The sequence below is a fragment of the Calliphora vicina genome, chromosome 4 (assembly GCF_958450345.1).
Source record: "Calliphora vicina chromosome 4, idCalVici1.1, whole genome shotgun sequence".
Taxonomy (NCBI): domain Eukaryota; kingdom Metazoa; phylum Arthropoda; class Insecta; order Diptera; family Calliphoridae; genus Calliphora; species Calliphora vicina.
This window is the reverse complement of record NC_088783.1, coordinates 111,104,875-111,124,263: the sequence shown is the minus strand read 5'-3', so window position 1 is coordinate 111,124,263 and position 19,389 is coordinate 111,104,875. Positions and strand designations below refer to the sequence as shown.

The following is a 19,389-nucleotide window of genomic DNA, read 5'->3' as shown; positions in this document are numbered from 1 at the left end:
TAATTTTAACATTTTTTATAACAAAAATATTGAAAATTTTTTAATAAAAAACCAGAAATTGTTAAAATTAACTAAAGCACAAGTTGTGGCTTAGAGTCCCTCATACGCTCAACAAATTTCGTTGAACTAGCAACTTTAGTTTAGAAGTTTGTCATATATCCTTTTTTGGAAAATTATAAAAATTTCGTAAAAATAGGTTTTTGTTTAAAGTTTTTAAACCAGTACTAACTAATTACAATTTTTACACAAATTTTATAATTTTAACATTTTTTGTAACAAAAATATTGAAACATTTTTAATAAAAAATAGAAATTGTTAAAACTAATTACAGCACAAGTTGTGGTTTAGAGTCCCTCATAAGCCCAACAAATTTCATTGAACTAGCAACTTTAGTTTAAAAGTTGGCCATATATCCTTTTTTGGAAAATTTTTAAATATTTCATAAAAATAGATGTTTGCTTATGGTTTTTAAACCAGTACTAACTAATTACAATTTTTACACAAATTTTATATTTTTAACATATTTTATTACAGAAATATTAAACATTTTTTTAATAAAAAATAGAAATTGTTAAAACTAATTACAGCACAAGTTGTAGTTTAGAGTCCCTCATACGCCCAACAAATTTCGTTGAACTAGCAACTATAGTTTAAAAGTTAGCCATATATCCTTTTTGGAAAATTTTTAAATATTTCTTAAAAATAGATTTTTGCCTATGGTTTTAAAACCAGTACTAACTAATTACAATTTTTACACAAATTTTATAATTTTAAAATTTTTTATAACAAAAAAATTTAAACTTTTTTAATAAAAAAACAGAAATTGTTAAAACTAATTACAGCACAAGTTGTGGTTTAGAGTCCCTTATACGCTCAACAAATTTCGTTGAACTAGCAACTTTAGTTTAAAAGTTGGCCATATATCCTTTTTTGGAAAATTTTTAAATTTTTCTTAAAAATTGATTTTTGCTTATAGTTTTTAAACCAGTACTAACTAAATACAACTTTTACACAAATTTTATAATATTAAAAATTTTTAATATAAAAAAAACAGAAATTATAAAAACTAGCCGGTACTCAATACCAAAAATTAACTACTCGATACTTTCATTGCTATATTCTTCAACCCTACTCCCATATGTGCACTTATTTATAAATTATCAAAATTTTTCTTTTTAAATTCCATTATGTGCTCTTCATTGGCACTTTAATGAATTTGTTTGCAAATCCATTTGAAAACATTAATGTCATATTTGTTATCTAATTTTTGCTAAATTCGAAACAAAAATTTTAAATATTTGCTCAATAAAGAAGACCTCTTTTAAACAGATAATTTTAACATACAATAACATTTTTTGAAAATTAGTTAATGTAAAATTAATTAGCATACCTTTATTAATACTTTCCATTTCAAAATGATACTATAAACTGTCAACTTATATAAAAAAAAACGGCCATTTGTCTTCAAAATCATTCATTATGATCATCAGGGCGTATGAGTTATATTATTTATAATTATTATTACCCATACGTAGGCAATTCATTATTATTATTATGAAAACAAGATTTACTTTGAAACAATTAAAAGTCTACGAATAAGTAATTTATTGAAATTCTATTTATATTTGAATATTTTAAAACCAATTTAAGTATATCCATGAATTTGTAAAGGTATTTACAGACGACAATACTGTGTATTAATACATGTCAAAATTACTTGGTTTACTTGATTTTAAAATATTAAAATAAAAATGCAATTTCAGTAAATTTCTGAAATACAATTACAGTGTAAACAAGATTTGTATTTTTCAAAATGATTTCTTGACAACCCGGATGGATTTAATAATATTTTAAATTGGTATTAATACACAGTAGTGACGTCTGTAAATACCTTCAGCAATATCCAATCGATATTGTGATGATGTTTTTAAATTTTAAGACATATGATTTATATATTGTATACGAATTTCAAAGCTTGAACCATAGAGAAATATACATAGAGCGTTAACTCTCCTGTCAAAGACCTAACTCAGTTGTCAAAAACCTAAATGGTGAGAATGTATTAGTAAAACAAACAATGTGAAAACAAAAAAATCCGTAACTTGTTTTAGTAGTTTTTTAATCACACGTACGAGTGTTGTTTTTATTTTAACACTGTTTTAACACAGTTTTTTTCACACCACTTAGGTTTTTGACAACTGAGTTAGGTCTTTGACAGGCGAGTTTCCGATCTATTTGTATTAATGGCTTGAAATATTTTTAATAAAATAAACTACATCTGATTTAGTTTGGCTTGCAACTGTCAAAGTTGTGATACCTTATTAAAGGAAATATATATTCAAATTTTTTGTTTTAAATAGTTAATGCTAAAAAAAAATAAATTGTTACTAGTTCTAGCACATAATCTGATAAATTATAACTCAAATCGTTTTAAGACGTAGAAATAAAAATGTAGATCACGCACTAAATTTTATAAAGTGGGAGATCCGAGATCGAAGAGGACATAATTTACCCATAGAGAATGAGCAGTTGAGAATTTTTACAAATGGCAAACGTCAAAATGGTTCTCAAGATAATAAATATTTATTATGGTTCAAAATGGTTCTCAAGATAATAAATATTTATTAGTGTTATTTCTTAGTTAAGACAGAATTCTTAGTACTTTTGCTCAGACAACTTTGTCTTGACAACAAATGTCATTAATTGTTATGATAAATATTTGACAAGTATAGATAAGGATTTGGAATATATTCCCTAACAGTGTGGTAATTTAATTTTCGTTCTGCATATTTGCATATAAGCATTTATTTAACTTTTTTATTATTATATTTCCTTTGTTCTCCGACATATTGTTTTAGTATTTATGCTATTTTCAATATAAAAATAGACAAAAGTGTCATACGAATAAATATTAAATGATTTCCTGGTGCTGCTACACGACAGTAAACTTAAGAAAACAAAGCAAATTCTTGTGGAATTTAAAAAAGAAATATTAAAACAAAAAACTGAGTTAATGAAATGTAATTGTTTCTTATATGTTATCAAGTACTGCACCTTTTGGATAACAGTGATTTTAAGGCATAAAAATCAACTAAATATTTTGAGGTTAGGAACCTATTTTGCTTTGTATCCTTTAAAAAATCCAAGTGATTTCATGAATTTTTTCTACTAATAGCATTTAAATGAAAAAACCAATAATTAGGTTATAAAATAAACTTTATGGAAGCTCATTTAGAAAAAATAAATTTGAGGTTAGGAACTTAATTTTTACTATAACTTCTATAAAACACAACTAATTCTGTTCATATTTGTTGTAAATGATCTAAGAACTAAAACGAATACTTGACTTTTAAAATATAGCCTAAAAACATAGTTTGAAAAAATTAATTTTGAGGTTAGAAACTTATTTTTCTCTATAACTTTTATAAAACTTAACTAATTTGTTTAATTCAAATTCTGAAAGATTTTTTGAAGAAGATATAACACTTTTGTTGCGAAATTAATCTTAGAGTAGCTAGTTTAAATAAAAATCATTTTGAGGTTAGAAAACTATTTTGCTCTATAACTTTTATAAAACTAAACCGATTTGTTCAATTTAAATTCTGAAAGATTTTTTGGATAACAATGAACACTTGTGTTGCGAAATTAATCTTAGACTAACTAGTTTCAAAAAAAATATTTTGAGGTTAGAAACTTATTTTTCTCTATAACTTTTATTAAACCCAAGCGATTTTCTTAGTTGATTATGTAAATAGTATATAAATGAAAAACGAATACTTGGGATGTGAAATAAACTTTACAGAAATAGGCTTGTAAAATATAGCCTAAAAACATAGTTTGAAAAAATTAATTTTGAGGTTAGAAACTTATTTTTCTCTATAACTTTTATAAAACTTAACTAATTTGTTTAATTCAAATTCTGAAAGATTTTTTGAAGAAGATATAACACTTTTGTTGTGAAATTAATCTTAGAGTAGCTAGTTTAAATAAAAATCATTTTGAGGTTAGAAACCTATTTTGCTCTATAACTTTTATAAAACTAAACCGATTTGTTCAATTTAAATTCTGAAAGATTTTTTGGATAACAGTGAACACTTGTGTTGCGAAATTAATCTTAGACTAACTAGTTTCAAAAAAAAAAATATTTTGTGGTTAGAAACTTATTTTTCTCTATAACTTTTATTAAACCCAAGCGATTTTCTTAGTTTATTATGTAAATCGTATATAAATAAAAAACGAATACTTGGGTTGTGAAATAAACTTTACAGAAGCTCATTTAAAAAATAATAATTTTGAGGTTATGAACATATTTTTTTTCTTATAACATCTACTAAGCTCAACCGATTTGTTCAAAGATCGCCGAATTGGGGAAATTTTTAAGTTCGATCTTTAGTTACAAACATATCTGTCCAACATAAAACTCATTTATTATATTATTCATTAAAGAAAACTTGTTAGTTTGGAAACAATAATACACTTATGAACAAATGAAATATTTCTTTGTGAATTCTACAATTGTTTTACAAATTTTACAAGTAACTAAAAAACATGATTAAATTCCATCGTTATTCATCGCATCTAATCTCAAAATCTCTCAGTGTAACATTTATCATATAGAGAAAATTTCGATTAAATTCATATAGAAAATTCAAAGATCACTATCATTAGATGTTGTTGTTGTTGTTTATTACCGCTACTTCGAATGTACTTAGTTTATTACATCCGGTTTAAATCGTTTAAAACCCGAACTTTGAGAGAAATTCATGTGTGTGTGTTCGTGAGCTCACACACTTGCTGTCAAAGCTAAATGTGTGTGTGTGAGTGTTTTAAATTTAGTATTTTTCTTAAAATAAATTTATTTCATTGTTGTTGTTTTTTTTCTCTCTAAATCAATTAAAAATTTTTACAAAAATTATTTTAATTGTGTAAAAGTAGCGCCGCCACTTCATAATGGATAATTTACGTTTATTTATTTGTTTGTTGTAGTTTTTAGTTTTTTTTCTATTTTTTTTCTAAATTTTGTTGTTTTTACTCGTATTCCTTTATTGTTTAGTTATTTGTCGTCATTAGTAGTTTTTCTGTATTTAGTATGTAGTTTTGTATCAAGGTTTCTATTGTGACTTCTATTTTGCATTTTTCTATTTATACGAATTGTATTTTGTTTGATAAATTGATACATTTTTACCGCCAAAAATTTGTTTTGAAGTCTAAAGCAACAAAACAAAAAATAAAACAACAACTTAATAATAATTTTCAATTATACGCAAAATTTAAATAAATCATCTTAAAGCTGATTATTATGATGAGATCACCTTCGATTATAATTGGAGATAGAGTGTTTATGAACAAAATTTTGAAGAAACTTTGAAAAACTTTAAATTAAATTTGATATTAGAATCATTTCTCATTGAAAATTTAAGTTTTTATTATATTGCGAATTAGTTTTATTATAAGACATTTCCTACCTATTGATATTATATTTTCCACATAGGGTGCCCCAATAGACTAGACGATAGTGTGCTGGACTATCAATCCAGGAGTTGCGTGTTCGGTTCCTGCCAGAGAATATAGGTGTTTCTGCAGACAAGTAAAACGCAGTTTGGTTTTTTTTAAAAAAAATCCTAAATTCCAAACCTAGGGAATATTCTGAGACTTGTATTGAATCCTCTACTATTGACACAAATTGGAGTTTTCAAAAGCACCTATGATTAAAAGTAATTTGAAACTCTGAAAAGATAAATATGAAAGAATTTAATTAGATACTTTAAAAACAAATTTATGTTAATAAAATAACTATGTTTTAGGATAATTTAAGAACTGGAACTGGAAGCCAATATAGGATAGTCCTTGAGAAATACCAACGACAGGTTCTAGTTCAGTTCTAGTTCAGTTCTAGTTCAGTTCTAGTTCAGTTCTAGTTCAGTTCTAGTTCAGTTCTAGTTCAGTTCTAGTTCAGTTCTAGTTCAGTTCTAGTTCAGTTCTAGTTCAAGTTCAGTTCTAGTTCAGTTCTAGTTCAGTTCTAGTTCAGTTCTAGTTCAGTTCTAGTTCAGTTCTAGTTCAAGTTCAGTTCTAGTTCAGTTCTAGTTCAGTTCTAGTTCAGTTCTAGTTCAGTTCTAGTTCAGTTCTAGTTCAGTTCTAGTTCAGTTCTAGTTCAGTTCTAGTTCAGTTCTAGTTCAGTTCTAGTTCAGTTCTAGTTCAGTTCTAGCTCAGTTCTAGTTCAGTTCTAGTTCAGTTCTAGTTCAGTTCTAGTTCAGTTCTAGTTCAGTTCTAGTTCAGTTCTAGTTCAGTTCTAGTTCAGTTCTAGTTCAGTTCTAGTTCAGTTCTAGTTCAGTTCTAGTTCAGTTCTAGTTCAGGATCTAATTCAGGTTCTAGTTTAGTTTCAGGTTCTAATTCAGGTTCTAATTCGGGTTATATTTCAGGTTCTTGTTGAGGTTGTAATTCAGGTTCAAATTCAAGTTCTGGTTTTTGTTGATGTTTTAGTTCAGGTTCTAGTTCAGTTTCTGGTTATATTTCAGGTTCTAGTTGTGGTTCTAGTTCATTTTCTATTTCAGGTTCTACTTCAGGTTCTATTTCTGCTTCTATTTCAGGTTCCATTTCAGGTCCTGCTTCTGGTTCTATTTCAGGTTCAAGGTCAGGTTATAGTTAAGGTTCTAGTTCATGTTCTAGTTCAGGTTCTATTTCAGGTTCTAATTGAGGTTCTAATTCAGATTCTAGTTCAGGTTATAGTTCGGGTTCTAGTTGAGGTTGTAGTTCAGGTTCTATATCGGGTTCTATTCCAGGTTCTAGGTTAGGTTCAAGTTGAGGTTTTATTTCATATTCTAGTTGACGTTCCCATTCAGGTTCTAGTTCAGATTATATTTCATGTTATAGTTCAGGTTCTAGTTCAAGTTTTAGTTCAAGTTCTAATTCAGGTTCTAGTTCAGGTTCAAGTTCAGTTCTAGTTCAGGTTCTTGTTCAGTTCTAGTTCAGATTCTAATTCGGGTACTAGTTCAGGTTCTTGTTCAGGTTCTAGTTCATTTCTAGTTCAGGTTTTAGTTCAGGTTCTTGTTCAGGTTCTAGTTCTAGTTCAGGTTCTAGTTCAGGTTCAGGTTCAAGTTCAGTTCTAGTTCAGTTCTAGTTCAGGTTCTTGTTCAGTTCTAGTTCAGGTTCTAATTCGGGTACTAGTTCAGGTTCTTGTTCAGGTTCTAGTTCAGGTTTTAGTTCTAGTTCAGGTTCTAGGTTAGGTTTTAGTTCAGGTTCTAATTTTGGTTCTTGTTCAGGCTCTAATTCAGGTTTTAGTTCATATTCTAATTTTGGTTCTTTTTCAGGTTTTAGTTCAGGTTCTAATTCGGGTACTTGTTCAGGTTTTAGTTCAGGTTCTCGTTCAGGTTCTTGTTCTTGTTCAGGATATAGTTCAAGTTCTAGTTCAGGTTCTAATTCAGCTTTTAGTTCAGGTTCTAATTCGGGTACTAGTTCAGGTTCGAGTTCAGGTTCTAGTTCAGGTTTTATTTCAGGTTCTAATTTAAGTTCTAGTTCAGGTTTTAGTTCAGGTTTTAGTTCAGGTTCTAGTTCAGGTTCTTGTTCAGGTTCAGGTTCTAGTTGAGGTTCTAATTCAGGTTTTAGTTTAGATTCTAATTCGGGTACTAGTTCAGGTTTTAGTTCAGGTTCTTCTTCAGGTTCAGGTTCTTGTTCAGGTTCTAATTCAGGTTTTAGTTCAGGTTCTAATTCGGGTACTAGTTCATGTTCTTCTTCAGGTTCAGGTTCTTGTTCAGGTTCTAGTTCAGGTTCTAATTCAGGTTTTAGTTCAGGTTCTAATTCGGGTACTAGTTCAGGTTCTTCTTCAGGTTCAGGTTCTTGTTCAGGTTCTAGTTCAGGTTCTAATTCAGGTTTTATTTCAGGTTCTTGTTCAGGTTCTAGTTCAGTTCTAGTTCAGGTTTTTGTTCAGGTTCTAGTTCAGGTTCTAGTTCAGCTTCTAATTCAGGTTTTAGTTCAGGTTCTAGTTCAGGTTCTTGTTCAGGTTCTAATTCAGGTTTTAGTTTAGGTTCTAATTCGGGTACTAGTTCAGGTTTTAGTTCAGGTTTTAGTTCAGGTTCTTCTTCAGGTTCTTGTACAGGTTCTAGTTCAGGTTCTAATTCAAGTTTTAGTTCAGGTTCTAATTCGGGTACTAGTTCAGGTTCTTCTTTAGGTTCAGGTTCTTGTTCAGGTTCTAGTTCAGGTTCTAATTCAGGTTTTAGTTCAGGTTCTTGTTCAGGTTCTAGTTCAGTTCTAGTTCAGGTTTTAGTTCAGGTTCTCGTTCAGGTTTTTGTTCAGTTTCTAGTTCAGGTTCTAATTCAGGTTTTAGTTCAGGTTCTAATTCGGGTACTAATTCAGGTTCTAGTTCAGGTTTAAGTTCAGGTTCATCTTCAGGTTCTAGTTCTATATCTTCTTTTCACACTCATACAACATCTTTCAGTCTGTCTCCAAAGACATTCCATAGACTTTCCAGCCATACAGCCTGAAGAAATGGATCTTGAACCACATTATATTCATAGAGTTTAGGTCATAGTAGAATTGAATAAAGAATTGATTATGGCGGGCTTCTACTATTTCTATTATTTAATTGTGCCTCCATAAACTAAAAATTTCCTCGTACTCAGGCTACTATACGATTATGATGAAACTACTATACACCATTGATGATTTGTTGAAGAACAGTTTTCTCGAACTCGTCCAAGATTGTGTCAGGATCCACCTTTTCACTGCCACCTGAAATATCGCACACTGAATATCACTGAAATATAGCACAGTTAAAGTAATGTCTGCCGGCCGTATTAGGATTAGGGAAAAAAACCTTTTTGGCTAAATATATGATGATTTTTCTATCATTGGTAAACTATGTAGCTTCAGTTTTTTGACAGCATTCAATTCAAAACATTCAAATTTTAAATTACGAGCCATCCCCAAATTCCTTGCATGTACTGAAGGTTCCTATAACAGCCTTCTCCAAATTTACTGCTCAGTCAAACGAATTTTAGTTGTGGATACAACAAGATGAAGTGGCGCCATGTCTTCAATATAACCTCATTATAGTCCCTTTAAGTTAAAGATCAGAAAGAAAACCCATGAAATTAGCTCTCGATATCTGTTCAGGAATAGGATATATTATTTGGGGTGTAAACATTTCTCTCATCCAATTATTTTTCATTTAATCATTAATCATTAAAGATTTTTGACTTTTTCTTCCTTCCTATTTACAGACATAAATTGCACACAGCCTGCTATTGATGATTTTCCCCGGGATTTATTCACAGAGGGACAGAGACAAGCGGGTGCTGTTGTACTTCATGTTATAGCCAGTTTATATTTATTTGTAGCTTTAGCTGTAGTATGTGATGAATATTTTGTGCCCGCCGTGGAAAAAATCTGTGCCGGTAAGTGAAAAATTCTACTATCTTTGATATTAAATATTAATTGAGTTAATTTCTTTTACAATCGAAGCCCTAAATATGTCTAATGATGTAGCGGGTGCTACATTTATGGCTGCAGCAACATCGGCACCAGAACTTTTTGTAAATGTGATAGGAACCTTTATCACAGAGGGTGATATTGGTGTGGGTACCATAGTGGGCTCGGCGGTATTTAATATTTTAGCGGTGGCAGCTTGCTGTGGCATAGGAGCGGGAATGGTGAGTATTAATTAATAAATAGAGATTTTTGGATTCATTACAAAATTACTTGTTTATTTGACAGACCATACCCCTGGATTGGTGGCCTTTGACCCGTGACAGTATAGCTTATGGTTTTACGGTGGCCGTTTTAATTTGTGTGATGCATGACGAACGTGTCGAATGGTATGAGGCTTTAATTTTAGTCTCCTTATATGCTGTCTACTTGGCTGTCATGTATTTCGATAAAACCTTTCAAAAGTGTGCCAAAGGTAAGTGATTTTTAGTTCCTGAATTGGGTTATCCTCTTTCTGCAATTATCAATTTTATATATAGGTGGTGTTAAACAAGCTCGTTCACGCAGCCGTTCTTCAAACTGTAGCATACAGACCAAGAACAGTAATGAAAAAGAACCAGGTTTATAATATTTTTTTGTTCAAAATATTTCTGGTCTATTACAACTAACTATTTACTTATCCTGGGTTGTTATAGAGTAATTAGATGCCTAAAAAGAGTATTGATTCAATTTTTAAAAAAGTGGAATCGAAATTGTTTCCATTGACATCTAATTATGGCCTTAAACTCCCTGTTAAACTGTCTTTTTCTCAATCAGATTCTTGTATAATAAAGAAAATTTATTTCTGTCTTTTTCTATGCTGTAAACTAAAGCCAAAACTACAATTTTAATTCTCATTTGTATCTCTATAATTTTAAATTAAATTTCAATGTTTTTACTAAGTATTTATTTAACTCCACTGTCAACTGTTAACCTTTAGTTAAACTGTTATTTAACTGTTCAAATAATCTCAAAATCTAACTGTAAATACTCGTTTAATCCAAAACTGTTCTCACTTCAAAACTATTGCTTAATTTTTCACCTTTCTAATCTAATTGTCTTTTATACCAGCTTTTTTATTAATATCTCTACCACATTTTCCCTTCCCAGATCTCGTGGAGAATCGTATATGCCATAATTTATCCACCATTCAGCTAAATGGTGGTGTCAATAATGAACCGCCAAAAATACCACCATCTGCTTCACCGCCTATAGCCACCACTTGTCTAACCACCAGCATTACTACTACAACTTCAACGGCCGCCTCTAATAATTCGGGTTGTGTGATTAAGGCACCCATAGCCCATCAGGAAAACACCGATGTTGAGGCCAATACGTTACAAGCTGCAGCGGCTGTGGATGCCGCAGTGCCTGCTGTAGAACCTGCAGATGAGGAGGGCTACTCATTGCTTAAGTATCCCTGGGGTAAAAGTTGTTTTGCCCAATTCACCTGGATCATTATATGGCCCATACACTTGCTGTTCTGTGTCGCCATACCGGATTGTAAGAAAGCGAAAAATAATAAAATATTTCCCTTGACGTTTGTGATGTGCATTGTGTGGATCGGTTCGCTGTCGTATGTTGTGGCCTGGATGATAACTATAATTGGTGAGTAGGAGTTCAGTTCTGTTCTAGTTCTGTTCTAGTTCTGTTCTAGTTCTGTTCTAGTTCTGTTCTAGTTCTGTTCTAGTTCTGTTCTAGTTCTGTTCTAGTTCTGTTCTAGTTCTGTTCTAGTTCTGTTCTAGTTCTGTTCTAGTTCTGTTCTAGTTCTGTTCTAGTTCTGTTCTAGTTCTGTTCTAGTTCTGTTCTAGTTCTGTTCTAGTTCTGTTCTAGTTCTGTTCTAGTTCTGTTCTAGTTCTGTTCTAGTTCTGTTCTAGTTCTGTTCTAGTTCTGTTCTAGTTCTGTTCTAGTTCTGTTCTAGTTCTGTTCTAGTTCTGTTCTAGTTCTGTTCTAGTTCTGTTCTAGTTCTGTTCTAGTTCTGTTCTAGTTCTGTTCTAGTTCTGTTCTAGTTCTGTTCTAGTTCTGTTCTAGTTCTGTTCTAGTTCTGTTCTAGTTCTGTTCTAGTTCTGTTCTAGTTCTGTTCTAGTTCTGTTCTAGTTCTGTTCTAGTTCTGTTCTAGTTCTGTTCTAGTTCTGTTCTAGTTCTGTTCTAGTTCTGTTCTAGTTCTGTTCTAGTTCTGTTCTAGTTCTGTTCTAGTTCTGTTCTAGTTCTGTTCTAGTTCTGTTCTGTTCTAGTTCTGTTCTAGTTCTGTTCTAGTTCTGTTCTAGTTCTGTTCTAGTTCTGTTCTAGTTCTGTTCTAGTTCTGTTCTAGTTCTGTTCTAGTTCTGTTCTAGTTCTGTTCTAGTTCTGTTCTAGTTCTGTTCTAGTTCTGTTCTAGTTCTGTTCTAGTTCTGTTCTAGTTCTGTTCTAGTTCTGTTCTAGTTCTGTTCTAGTTCTGTTCTAGTTCTGTTCTAGTTCTGTTCTAGTTCTGTTCTAGTTCTGTTCTAGTTCTGTTCTAGTTCTGTTCTAGTTCTGTTCTAGTTCTGTTCTAGTTCTGTTCTAGTTCTGTTCTAGTTCTGTTCTAGTTCTGTTCTAGTTCTGTTCTAGTTCTGTTCTAGTTCTGTTCTAGTTCTGTTCTAGTTCTAGTTCTGTTCTGTTCTAGTTCTGTTCTAGTTCTGTTCTAGTTCTGTTCTAGTTCTGTTCTAGTTCTGTTCTAGTTCTGTTCTAGTTCTGTTCTAGTTCTGTTCTAGTTCTGTTCTAGTTCTGTTCTAGTTCTGTTCTAGTTCTGTTCTAGTTCTGTTCTAGTTCTGTTCTAGTTCTGTTCTAGTTCTGTTCTAGTTCTGTTCTAGTTCTGTTCTAGTTCTGTTCTAGTTCTGTTCTAGTTCTGTTCTAGTTCTGTTCTAGTTCTGTTCTAGTTCTGTTCTAGTTCTGTTCTAGTTCTGTTCTAGTTCTGTTCTAGTTCTGTTCTAGTTCTGTTCTAGTTCTGTTCTAGTTCTGTTCTAGTTATGTTCTAGTTCTGTTCTAGTTCTGTTCTAGTTCTGTTCTAGTTCTGTTCTAGTTCTGTTCTAGTTCTGTTCTAGTTCTGTTCTAGTTCTGTTCTAGTTCTGTTCTAGTTCTGTTCTAGTTCTGTTCTAGTTCTGTTCTAGTTCTGTTCTAGTTCTGTTCTAGTTCTGTTCTAGTTCTGTTCAAGTTCTGTTCTAGTTCTGTTCTAGTTCTGTTCTAGTTCTGTTCTAGTTATGTTCTAGTTATGTTCTAGTTATGTTCTAGTTCTGTTCTAGTTCTATTCTTAAGCAACTTCATTATTTTTAAATCGATATTTCTTTCAGGTGACACTTTAAAAATCCCCGATTCCGTTATGGGCATTACATTCCTGGCTGCTGGCACCAGTGTTCCCGAGGCTGTATCCAGTGTTATAGTGGCCAAAAGAGGTACATTTATCATAACAAAACAAATTCATAACCTTCATATTATAACAATTATATTTTCCTCTCCTTATCAGGTCACGGTTCCATGGGCATTTGCAATTCCATTGGTTCAAACACCTTCGATATTCTTTTATGTTTGGGTGTACCATGGCTCATCAAAGCTGTCTTCTTCCCCATACAACCAGGACAAAATTATGTTGGCATTAATTCAGCCGGTCTTGAATATTCCGCCATAACCCTGCTCTCCACGCTATTCCTGTTGTATTTGACATTTTCGTGTAATAAATTTAAATTGGATAAAAAAGTGGGCACAGCCTGTCTGGTCATGTATTTGGTATTTTTGATATTTGCCTCACTAATCGAATTGAATGTATTCTTCCGGGTTAATCTACCCACTTGTGGTAGATCATGAATAAAGTCACCACACACACCCACAACAAAAAAAAACAATATAAATTAAATAAAATTTTATTAATTTCTATGTTTTTTTTCTCTCTTTAAATAATAAGTAAAAAAATTTCAAAAAAACCAAAAACCGTTAATTAAAAATTTAAAATTATTTTAAAAATTTCGAAACCTATTCTACTTGGTAATAAGAGTGACGTTTAAAGTCACTAAAGACAGTTGGTCCAAAATGTTTTTTTAAGCAATTGTATTGAAAATGGCAAAATAAATTTATTCAATTGTTTCTTTTAAGTGTATTTTTTAGTATTATTTTTATTGTTTCATTTAATTTGCTGCTTTTTCGCAATTTAGTTTATTGTTGTCTCTCTCTCTCTGTCTTGATTTAACTCTTTTAATGTTTTCAACAGTTTTTAAGCAAAAATAAAACCTCTTTAAAATTTTGAAATATTTTTTTTAATAATTATTCTTTAAATTTTGTTTTTAATTTCAAATACTATGTATGTAAATCATAATCATTTGCAATTTAATCAAAACTATAAAAATATGTCTTTAATTTAACAATAAAAATTTGATGTATAATAAAATTGTATAAGTTTTTAAAGCAAAAACAAAAACAATAATCATAAACAATTTTAATTTATTTTATAAGATTTGTAATTTAAATATAAAAAACAACAAATTTAAATAAAATGTTTTCAAAAAAATTATCGATCGTTGTGGGAAATTATTGAAAGGAAACCACGGAATTATTGTTTATTGGGACCGAACTAGGGTTCTATAAGTTAATTTTTTCCTTGGTCGGGAAAAAAATTTAAAAAAGTCGAAATGTCGATTTTTTTTAAATCTAAAAAAGTCGAAAAGTCGACTTTTTGTTTCAAAGTAGGCCTAACCTCCTACTCAACAGGGAACTCAATCGGTTAAGCTGGGTTTCCGCATACACCGTAATGCGTTGCGGCATAAAACAGAAACGAAATTCTTTTTTAAGTTGTCATTTGGAAATTAAATAGAATTTCATTTTTCCTCTTCCAATAAAGAAAATTAATTTTTTTTTATTCATTTTGATTTTCTTTAAATTTGAAATAAAAAATAATTAAAATAATTTCGTTCCTACAGCACCGAAAACAACCTACTTCAAGTTGTTTTCGTTGCGACCCCAATTGACAGGTTTTTCGTTACTGATCGGTGCCGTTTCGTTTCCAATTTTCGTTGCCGATTTCTGAAACGAACTTTTTTTCGGTGCAAATGAATGGAATTTCGTTTTCGGTGCCGATTACGGTGTAAGCGGAAACGTAGTTTTACTGGTATATCAACTCGATCTTGACCATATCATCCTTCTTCGATGAATTGAAGAGGTAGGCCAATTAACCACAATTATACAAGTCCTTGCATTCACCATAATTTCAATTAACCATTAATACAATTGGAAGATTTGATTCTGAATGATTTTTTTGGATACTAACAGTATATGTCAGCCCTACAAACCAATTAAGGGTTAAAAAACCTTTCAAAATCTGTGGATTCTAAATTAAATTTTGAAACACAGATACCATTCAGTTTAATTTCAAAATATAAATAATTTATTCAGAAAAAGTATAATAAAATCTCAACATGTTTGCTCTCAACAAATATATCTGCCCTAGAAACTCTTTCAAGGTAAAAAATATCCAATAAACTAAAAACAATAAATAATTCTAAATTCTATTCACCTCCAAGCCCCTCCTTTTACGTTGGGCCAGCACCAAACAAAATATTCTGCAAATTCCCTTAAAGAAAACTGAAGAATTCAAGGAAAACTTAAACCAAACTAAGAAGGACACAAAGAGCATCAACAACCAACAGGATTTCATTGAACTACTTGAAACTAAAATCCAGAAAGAGCGTCTTAGAATCTCTAAATTTAAACAGGAATATGGTCAAACTAAAGTGGCTGATATCACAGTGAACCAGTTGTATGGCGGCATGCGTGGTATGCTGGGCTTTGTATGCGACACTTCCAATTTGGATGCTGAAGAGGGCATACGTTTTAGAGGTTTTACCTTAAAGGAATTACAAGAAAAGTTGCCCACAGTAGAGGGTGGCAAGGAACCCTTGCCAGAGGCTATATTTTGGTTATTGGTTACGGGAGAAATGCCCAGTAAAGTGAATACTGAGTATTTATCTAAAACTTGGGCTGAGAATAGTCAATTACCGGAATATGTGGTGAAAGTTATAGAATCATTACCAAAGGATTTACATCCAATGACACAGTTTTCAATAGCAGTGGCAAGTCTTAATAAGAATTCCAAATTTAATAAGGCTTATGATGAGGTAAGTACAAGAGTTTAATAAGAAACTAGGAAAATTTAATGATTTTGTTAATTACTTCACATTTCTGTTAATTTTTCTAAATTATTGCTAGAATGTTGCCCGTTCGAACTATTGGAAGTTTGTTTTAGAGGACAGTATGGATCTTTTGGCCAAATTACCCTGTATAGCTGCCATGATATATAATAACAGCTTTAAAACTGCACCAAACAATTACACTGCCAAACCCAACCAAGATTGGAGTGCTAATTTTGCCCAAATGTTGGGTTTTAATGATCACAACTTTAATGAACTATTGCGTTTATATTTAACCCTACACTGTGATCATGAGGGAGGTAATGTCTCGGCTCATGCCTGTCATTTGGTGGGATCTGCTCTATGCGATCCATATCTAGCATTTGCATCAGGTTTAAATGGCTTGGCAGGTCCTCTGCATGGTCTGGCCAATCAGGAAGTACTCAATTGGTTGGATGAATTGATTAAAGTTAAGGGCTTAAAAGCTAGTGAACAAGATATTAAAGAATTTTGCCAGGAACAAGTAAAACAAAACTGCAAGGTATCATTTTCATAGTTAAACAGCCCAATTATGAATAAAAAATTCCCAGGGAGTTTGTTCCCCGGGAGGTTTTTTACATTGAATTTGAATATGAAAAATAAGAAAAGAGAAAACACTCCAGGGGAATTTTTATTCATAATTGGGCTGAAAGTAAATTTTCATATAAATTTGTTTTTGGTTTTTTAGCCTATACCCGGTTATGGTCATGCTGTTTTGCGCAAAACCGATCCCCGTTTTCTATGTCAACTGGAATATGCCCAACGTGTTATACCTAATGATGCTATGGTGAAGTTGGTGGCCACTGTTTATAAAGTGGTACCCACCGTCTTGAAAAGTTTGGGAAAAGTTAGCAATCCTTGGCCCAATGTTGATGCTCATTCGGGTGTTTTGTTAAGGCATTTTGGTTTAAATGAAGCTTCCTATTATACTGTACTGTTTGGTGTTTCTCGTGCTTTGGGTTTAATGGCTCAGTTAATATGGTCTAGAGCTTTAATGCTGCCATTAGAACGTCCCGATACTATAACTACGGATTTACTGATGGAAAGAGCAAAAGCCAGTGGCGTTTTAATGGAAAAAAACCAACAAATGAAGAAGAACTAATATGACCAGGTTTTTTTTATTTATTTTAATGTTTTCGTTAATATTGTCTTAATATATGTTCTGAATTGTTCTACTTAATTTTATTTTAATTAAAACTTATTAATATTTTAAAATATTTCTTCAAAATAATGGAATTTTCTCGTCTCAAATAATTGTTTCATCTCCGGCCATAAAAAACTCTATAGTCCAGTTTACATTTTACTCGATAGTCAAGTCTATAGTTTACTCTATAGTCTACTCTAGTTTACTATATAGCCTAGTCTAGTTTACTCTATAGTCTAGCCCATAGTTTACTCTATAGTCTAGTCTATATTCTGGCCTATAGTTTACTCTATAGTCTGGCCTATAGTTTACTCTATAGTCTGGCCTATAGTTTACTCTATAGTCTGGCCTATAGTTTACTCTATAGTCTGGCCTATAGATTACTCTATAGTCTGGCCTATAGTTTACTCTATAGTCTGGCCTATAGTTTACTCTATAGTCTGGCCTATAGTTTACTCTATAGTCTGGCCTATAGTTTACTCTATAGTCTGGCCTATAGTTTACTCTATAGTCTGGCCTATAGTTTACTCTATAGTCTGGCCTATAGTTTACTCTATAGTCTGGCCTATAGATTACTCTATAGTCTGGCCTATAGTTTACTCTATAGTCTGGCCTATAATTTACTCTATAGTCTGGCCTATAGTTTACTCTATAGTCTGGCCTATATTTTACTCTATAGTCTGGCCTATAGTATACTATATAGTCTAGTCCAGTCTGGCCTATGGTTTAATCTATAGTCTGGTCTATGGATTGCTCAATAGTCTAGCCTATAGTCTAATCTAAAGTGTTTTCGTCTACAATAAAACAACTGAATTTTTAAAATTGTAACTAAATTTATTTTCAAAAAAATATCCATTTTACACTATTTGGCAAAACGAAATAAAATACACAAAACTGATATTTTTTCCATTAAAAATTAACTTTAACTTAAACAGATTAATATAGAAAATGTTATAAATCAAACTAAATTTGTCTGGTTAAATTTAAAAAGACAACATAAAAACAGTTGTCGTCACATCAATTAATGGGCCGGCTAAAACTACTAAGGAAAGACCAGGAAAATATATAAGGATATTTACATACATCTAAAAAGGCTTTAGAATGTCATATTACAAAGATGCTAAACAGTTGTGTTCTGTTTAAAACTGGTGATAAAAAGAAAATTTATGTAAATTTTAATACATTTAAAGAGCTGGTGTTGGTGGCTTTATAGTTGTTGTATGTAGAAAGATATTTTGGTTTGTTTCCTTTTGGATTAATGGGGATTTTTTATACCCTGTTGGAATTGTAAAGTTTGCTGTTGTTTCTTAATTTCATCTTGCATTTCCATGGCCATTTTCTTGTATTTATCTGCTTCCTTTTCATTTTTATCTGTGCCATCGCCTCGTGCATACATCTGGCTTAGATTTGCACAAGCATACATGTTGCGCAGTTCACAGGCTTTGTAGGCAAATTCAAAGGCTTTTTTCATGTCCTTGTGTACAATGAACTCGGAATCTTTAGCTGGCGTTTGTGTGGGTAGGCTTTCTTCGGGCTTCTTCTGGACGCCTGAGATGTGCATGCCCGACAAATAGAAACAGGCAGTGGCATTGTTCATGTCACAGGATTTGGTCAGGAACTCAAGACCCTAAAAAATCATAAAAAAATTACAATATTAAAATTTTATTATTTTTCCCTATAATTCACTTACCTTCTTTACATCCCGATCAATTTCCTTGGGCATTGAACGAGACACCAACAACAAACCCGAATGCAGACACGAATCGGAATCATTTAAATTACAGCCCTTTTCGTAATAACTATAGGCGGCTCTTGGATCACCCTTGCTGCCACTTTTACCCTTGCCCAAGAAACTATAGTTGCCGAATTTGAAGCAGGATTTTGCGTAACCATAATCGTCACATGTCGATTTGTAAACCTTTGAGGCCTTTTCGAAATCTTTCTTAATGCCCTCCAAATAATCGCCCAACAGATGACAAACTACAACAACAAATTCATAAAATCACTAACATTTTAATTTTATGTAAAGTAAATTATTTATTTGTTAATTAAAGTCTTTAGGTTAGAATTGATTTTTTTTTTTGTAGGCAATAGAAATATTTTCCGGCATTTTTTTTCTGTTCATAATTTATTACCTTCTGGTTTCTTTTCCGAGTAGCAGCCAAAACGATATTCGACACCCAATTTGTCTATGTATTCTTTGACATCTGATTCCTTTTTTAAATCATAAGCCATTGTGTTGTTGTCTTAAGTAAATAGTTAATTAAATTTATTATAAAACTGTTTTTCTTTTCTTATAAAAACAACAGGGAATATTTTCTTCGGTGTGAAATGTCAAAATTTTCTTATTGGTCTCTTGTGAATAATACCAAACAGCTGTTTGGCTATTGTGAATGATTTGTTTGACATGGCGAAACAGGGATGGAAAGTGGGATTAATTTCATTTAAATAGTACTTTTTTCCCTCTAGACCATAGAGTTTAAACTATAGGCTAGAATATACAGTCATTTATTGGCTAGAATATAGTGTCGAATTGTCTTTTGACATAAAATAATGAAAATTCAGTTACATATCTGATAATATCGATTTCGAAAAGATAAAATGACATTAAATATTTCT

The 19,389-nt window shown here is 31.4% G+C and overlaps 3 protein-coding genes across 4 annotated transcripts in view; 2 read left to right on the top strand and 1 right to left on the bottom strand.

Moving 5' to 3' along the window:
• Positions 1-13,603, top strand: part of zyd (zydeco) — a 28,986-nt gene extending 15,383 nt beyond the window's left edge. Inside the window, exons 2-8 of one of the 2 annotated variants that reach the window (XM_065507581.1) lie at positions 9,216-9,389; positions 9,457-9,644; positions 9,709-9,895; positions 9,960-10,040; positions 10,570-11,067; positions 12,765-12,866; positions 12,938-13,598. In XM_065507581.1, coding sequence (XP_065363653.1) covers positions 9,216-9,389; positions 9,457-9,644; positions 9,709-9,895; positions 9,960-10,040; positions 10,570-11,067; positions 12,765-12,866; positions 12,938-13,275 — 1,568 coding nt within the window. In that variant the 3' untranslated portion in view covers positions 13,276-13,598. Of the gene's footprint in view, positions 1-9,215; positions 9,390-9,456; positions 9,645-9,708; positions 9,896-9,959; positions 10,041-10,569; positions 11,068-12,764; positions 12,867-12,937 lie in introns of both variants that reach the window. The other variant, XM_065507582.1, reaches the window with a different exon arrangement.
• A 1,191-nt stretch (positions 13,604-14,794) lies between these two features.
• Positions 14,795-16,834, top strand: LOC135958060 (probable citrate synthase 1, mitochondrial). The gene is made up of 4 exons (XM_065508924.1): positions 14,795-14,921; positions 14,982-15,575; positions 15,667-16,128; positions 16,315-16,834. Exons 1-4 carry the CDS (start codon positions 14,877-14,879, stop codon positions 16,726-16,728), a joined length of 1,515 nt encoding a protein of 504 aa, XP_065364996.1. The 5' UTR covers positions 14,795-14,876; the 3' UTR covers positions 16,729-16,834.
• A 749-nt stretch (positions 16,835-17,583) lies between these two features.
• Positions 17,584-19,076, bottom strand: LOC135956759 (cytochrome c oxidase assembly factor 7 homolog). Its single transcript, XM_065507331.1, has 3 exons — positions 18,906-19,076; positions 18,461-18,750; positions 17,584-18,397 (listed from the first exon to the last, which is right to left on the bottom strand). The coding sequence occupies exons 1-3, from the start codon at positions 19,003-19,005 to the stop codon at positions 18,026-18,028; spliced, it is 762 nt and encodes a 253-aa protein (XP_065363403.1). The 5' UTR covers positions 19,006-19,076; the 3' UTR covers positions 17,584-18,025.
• Positions 19,077-19,389: the final 313 nt, after the last annotated feature.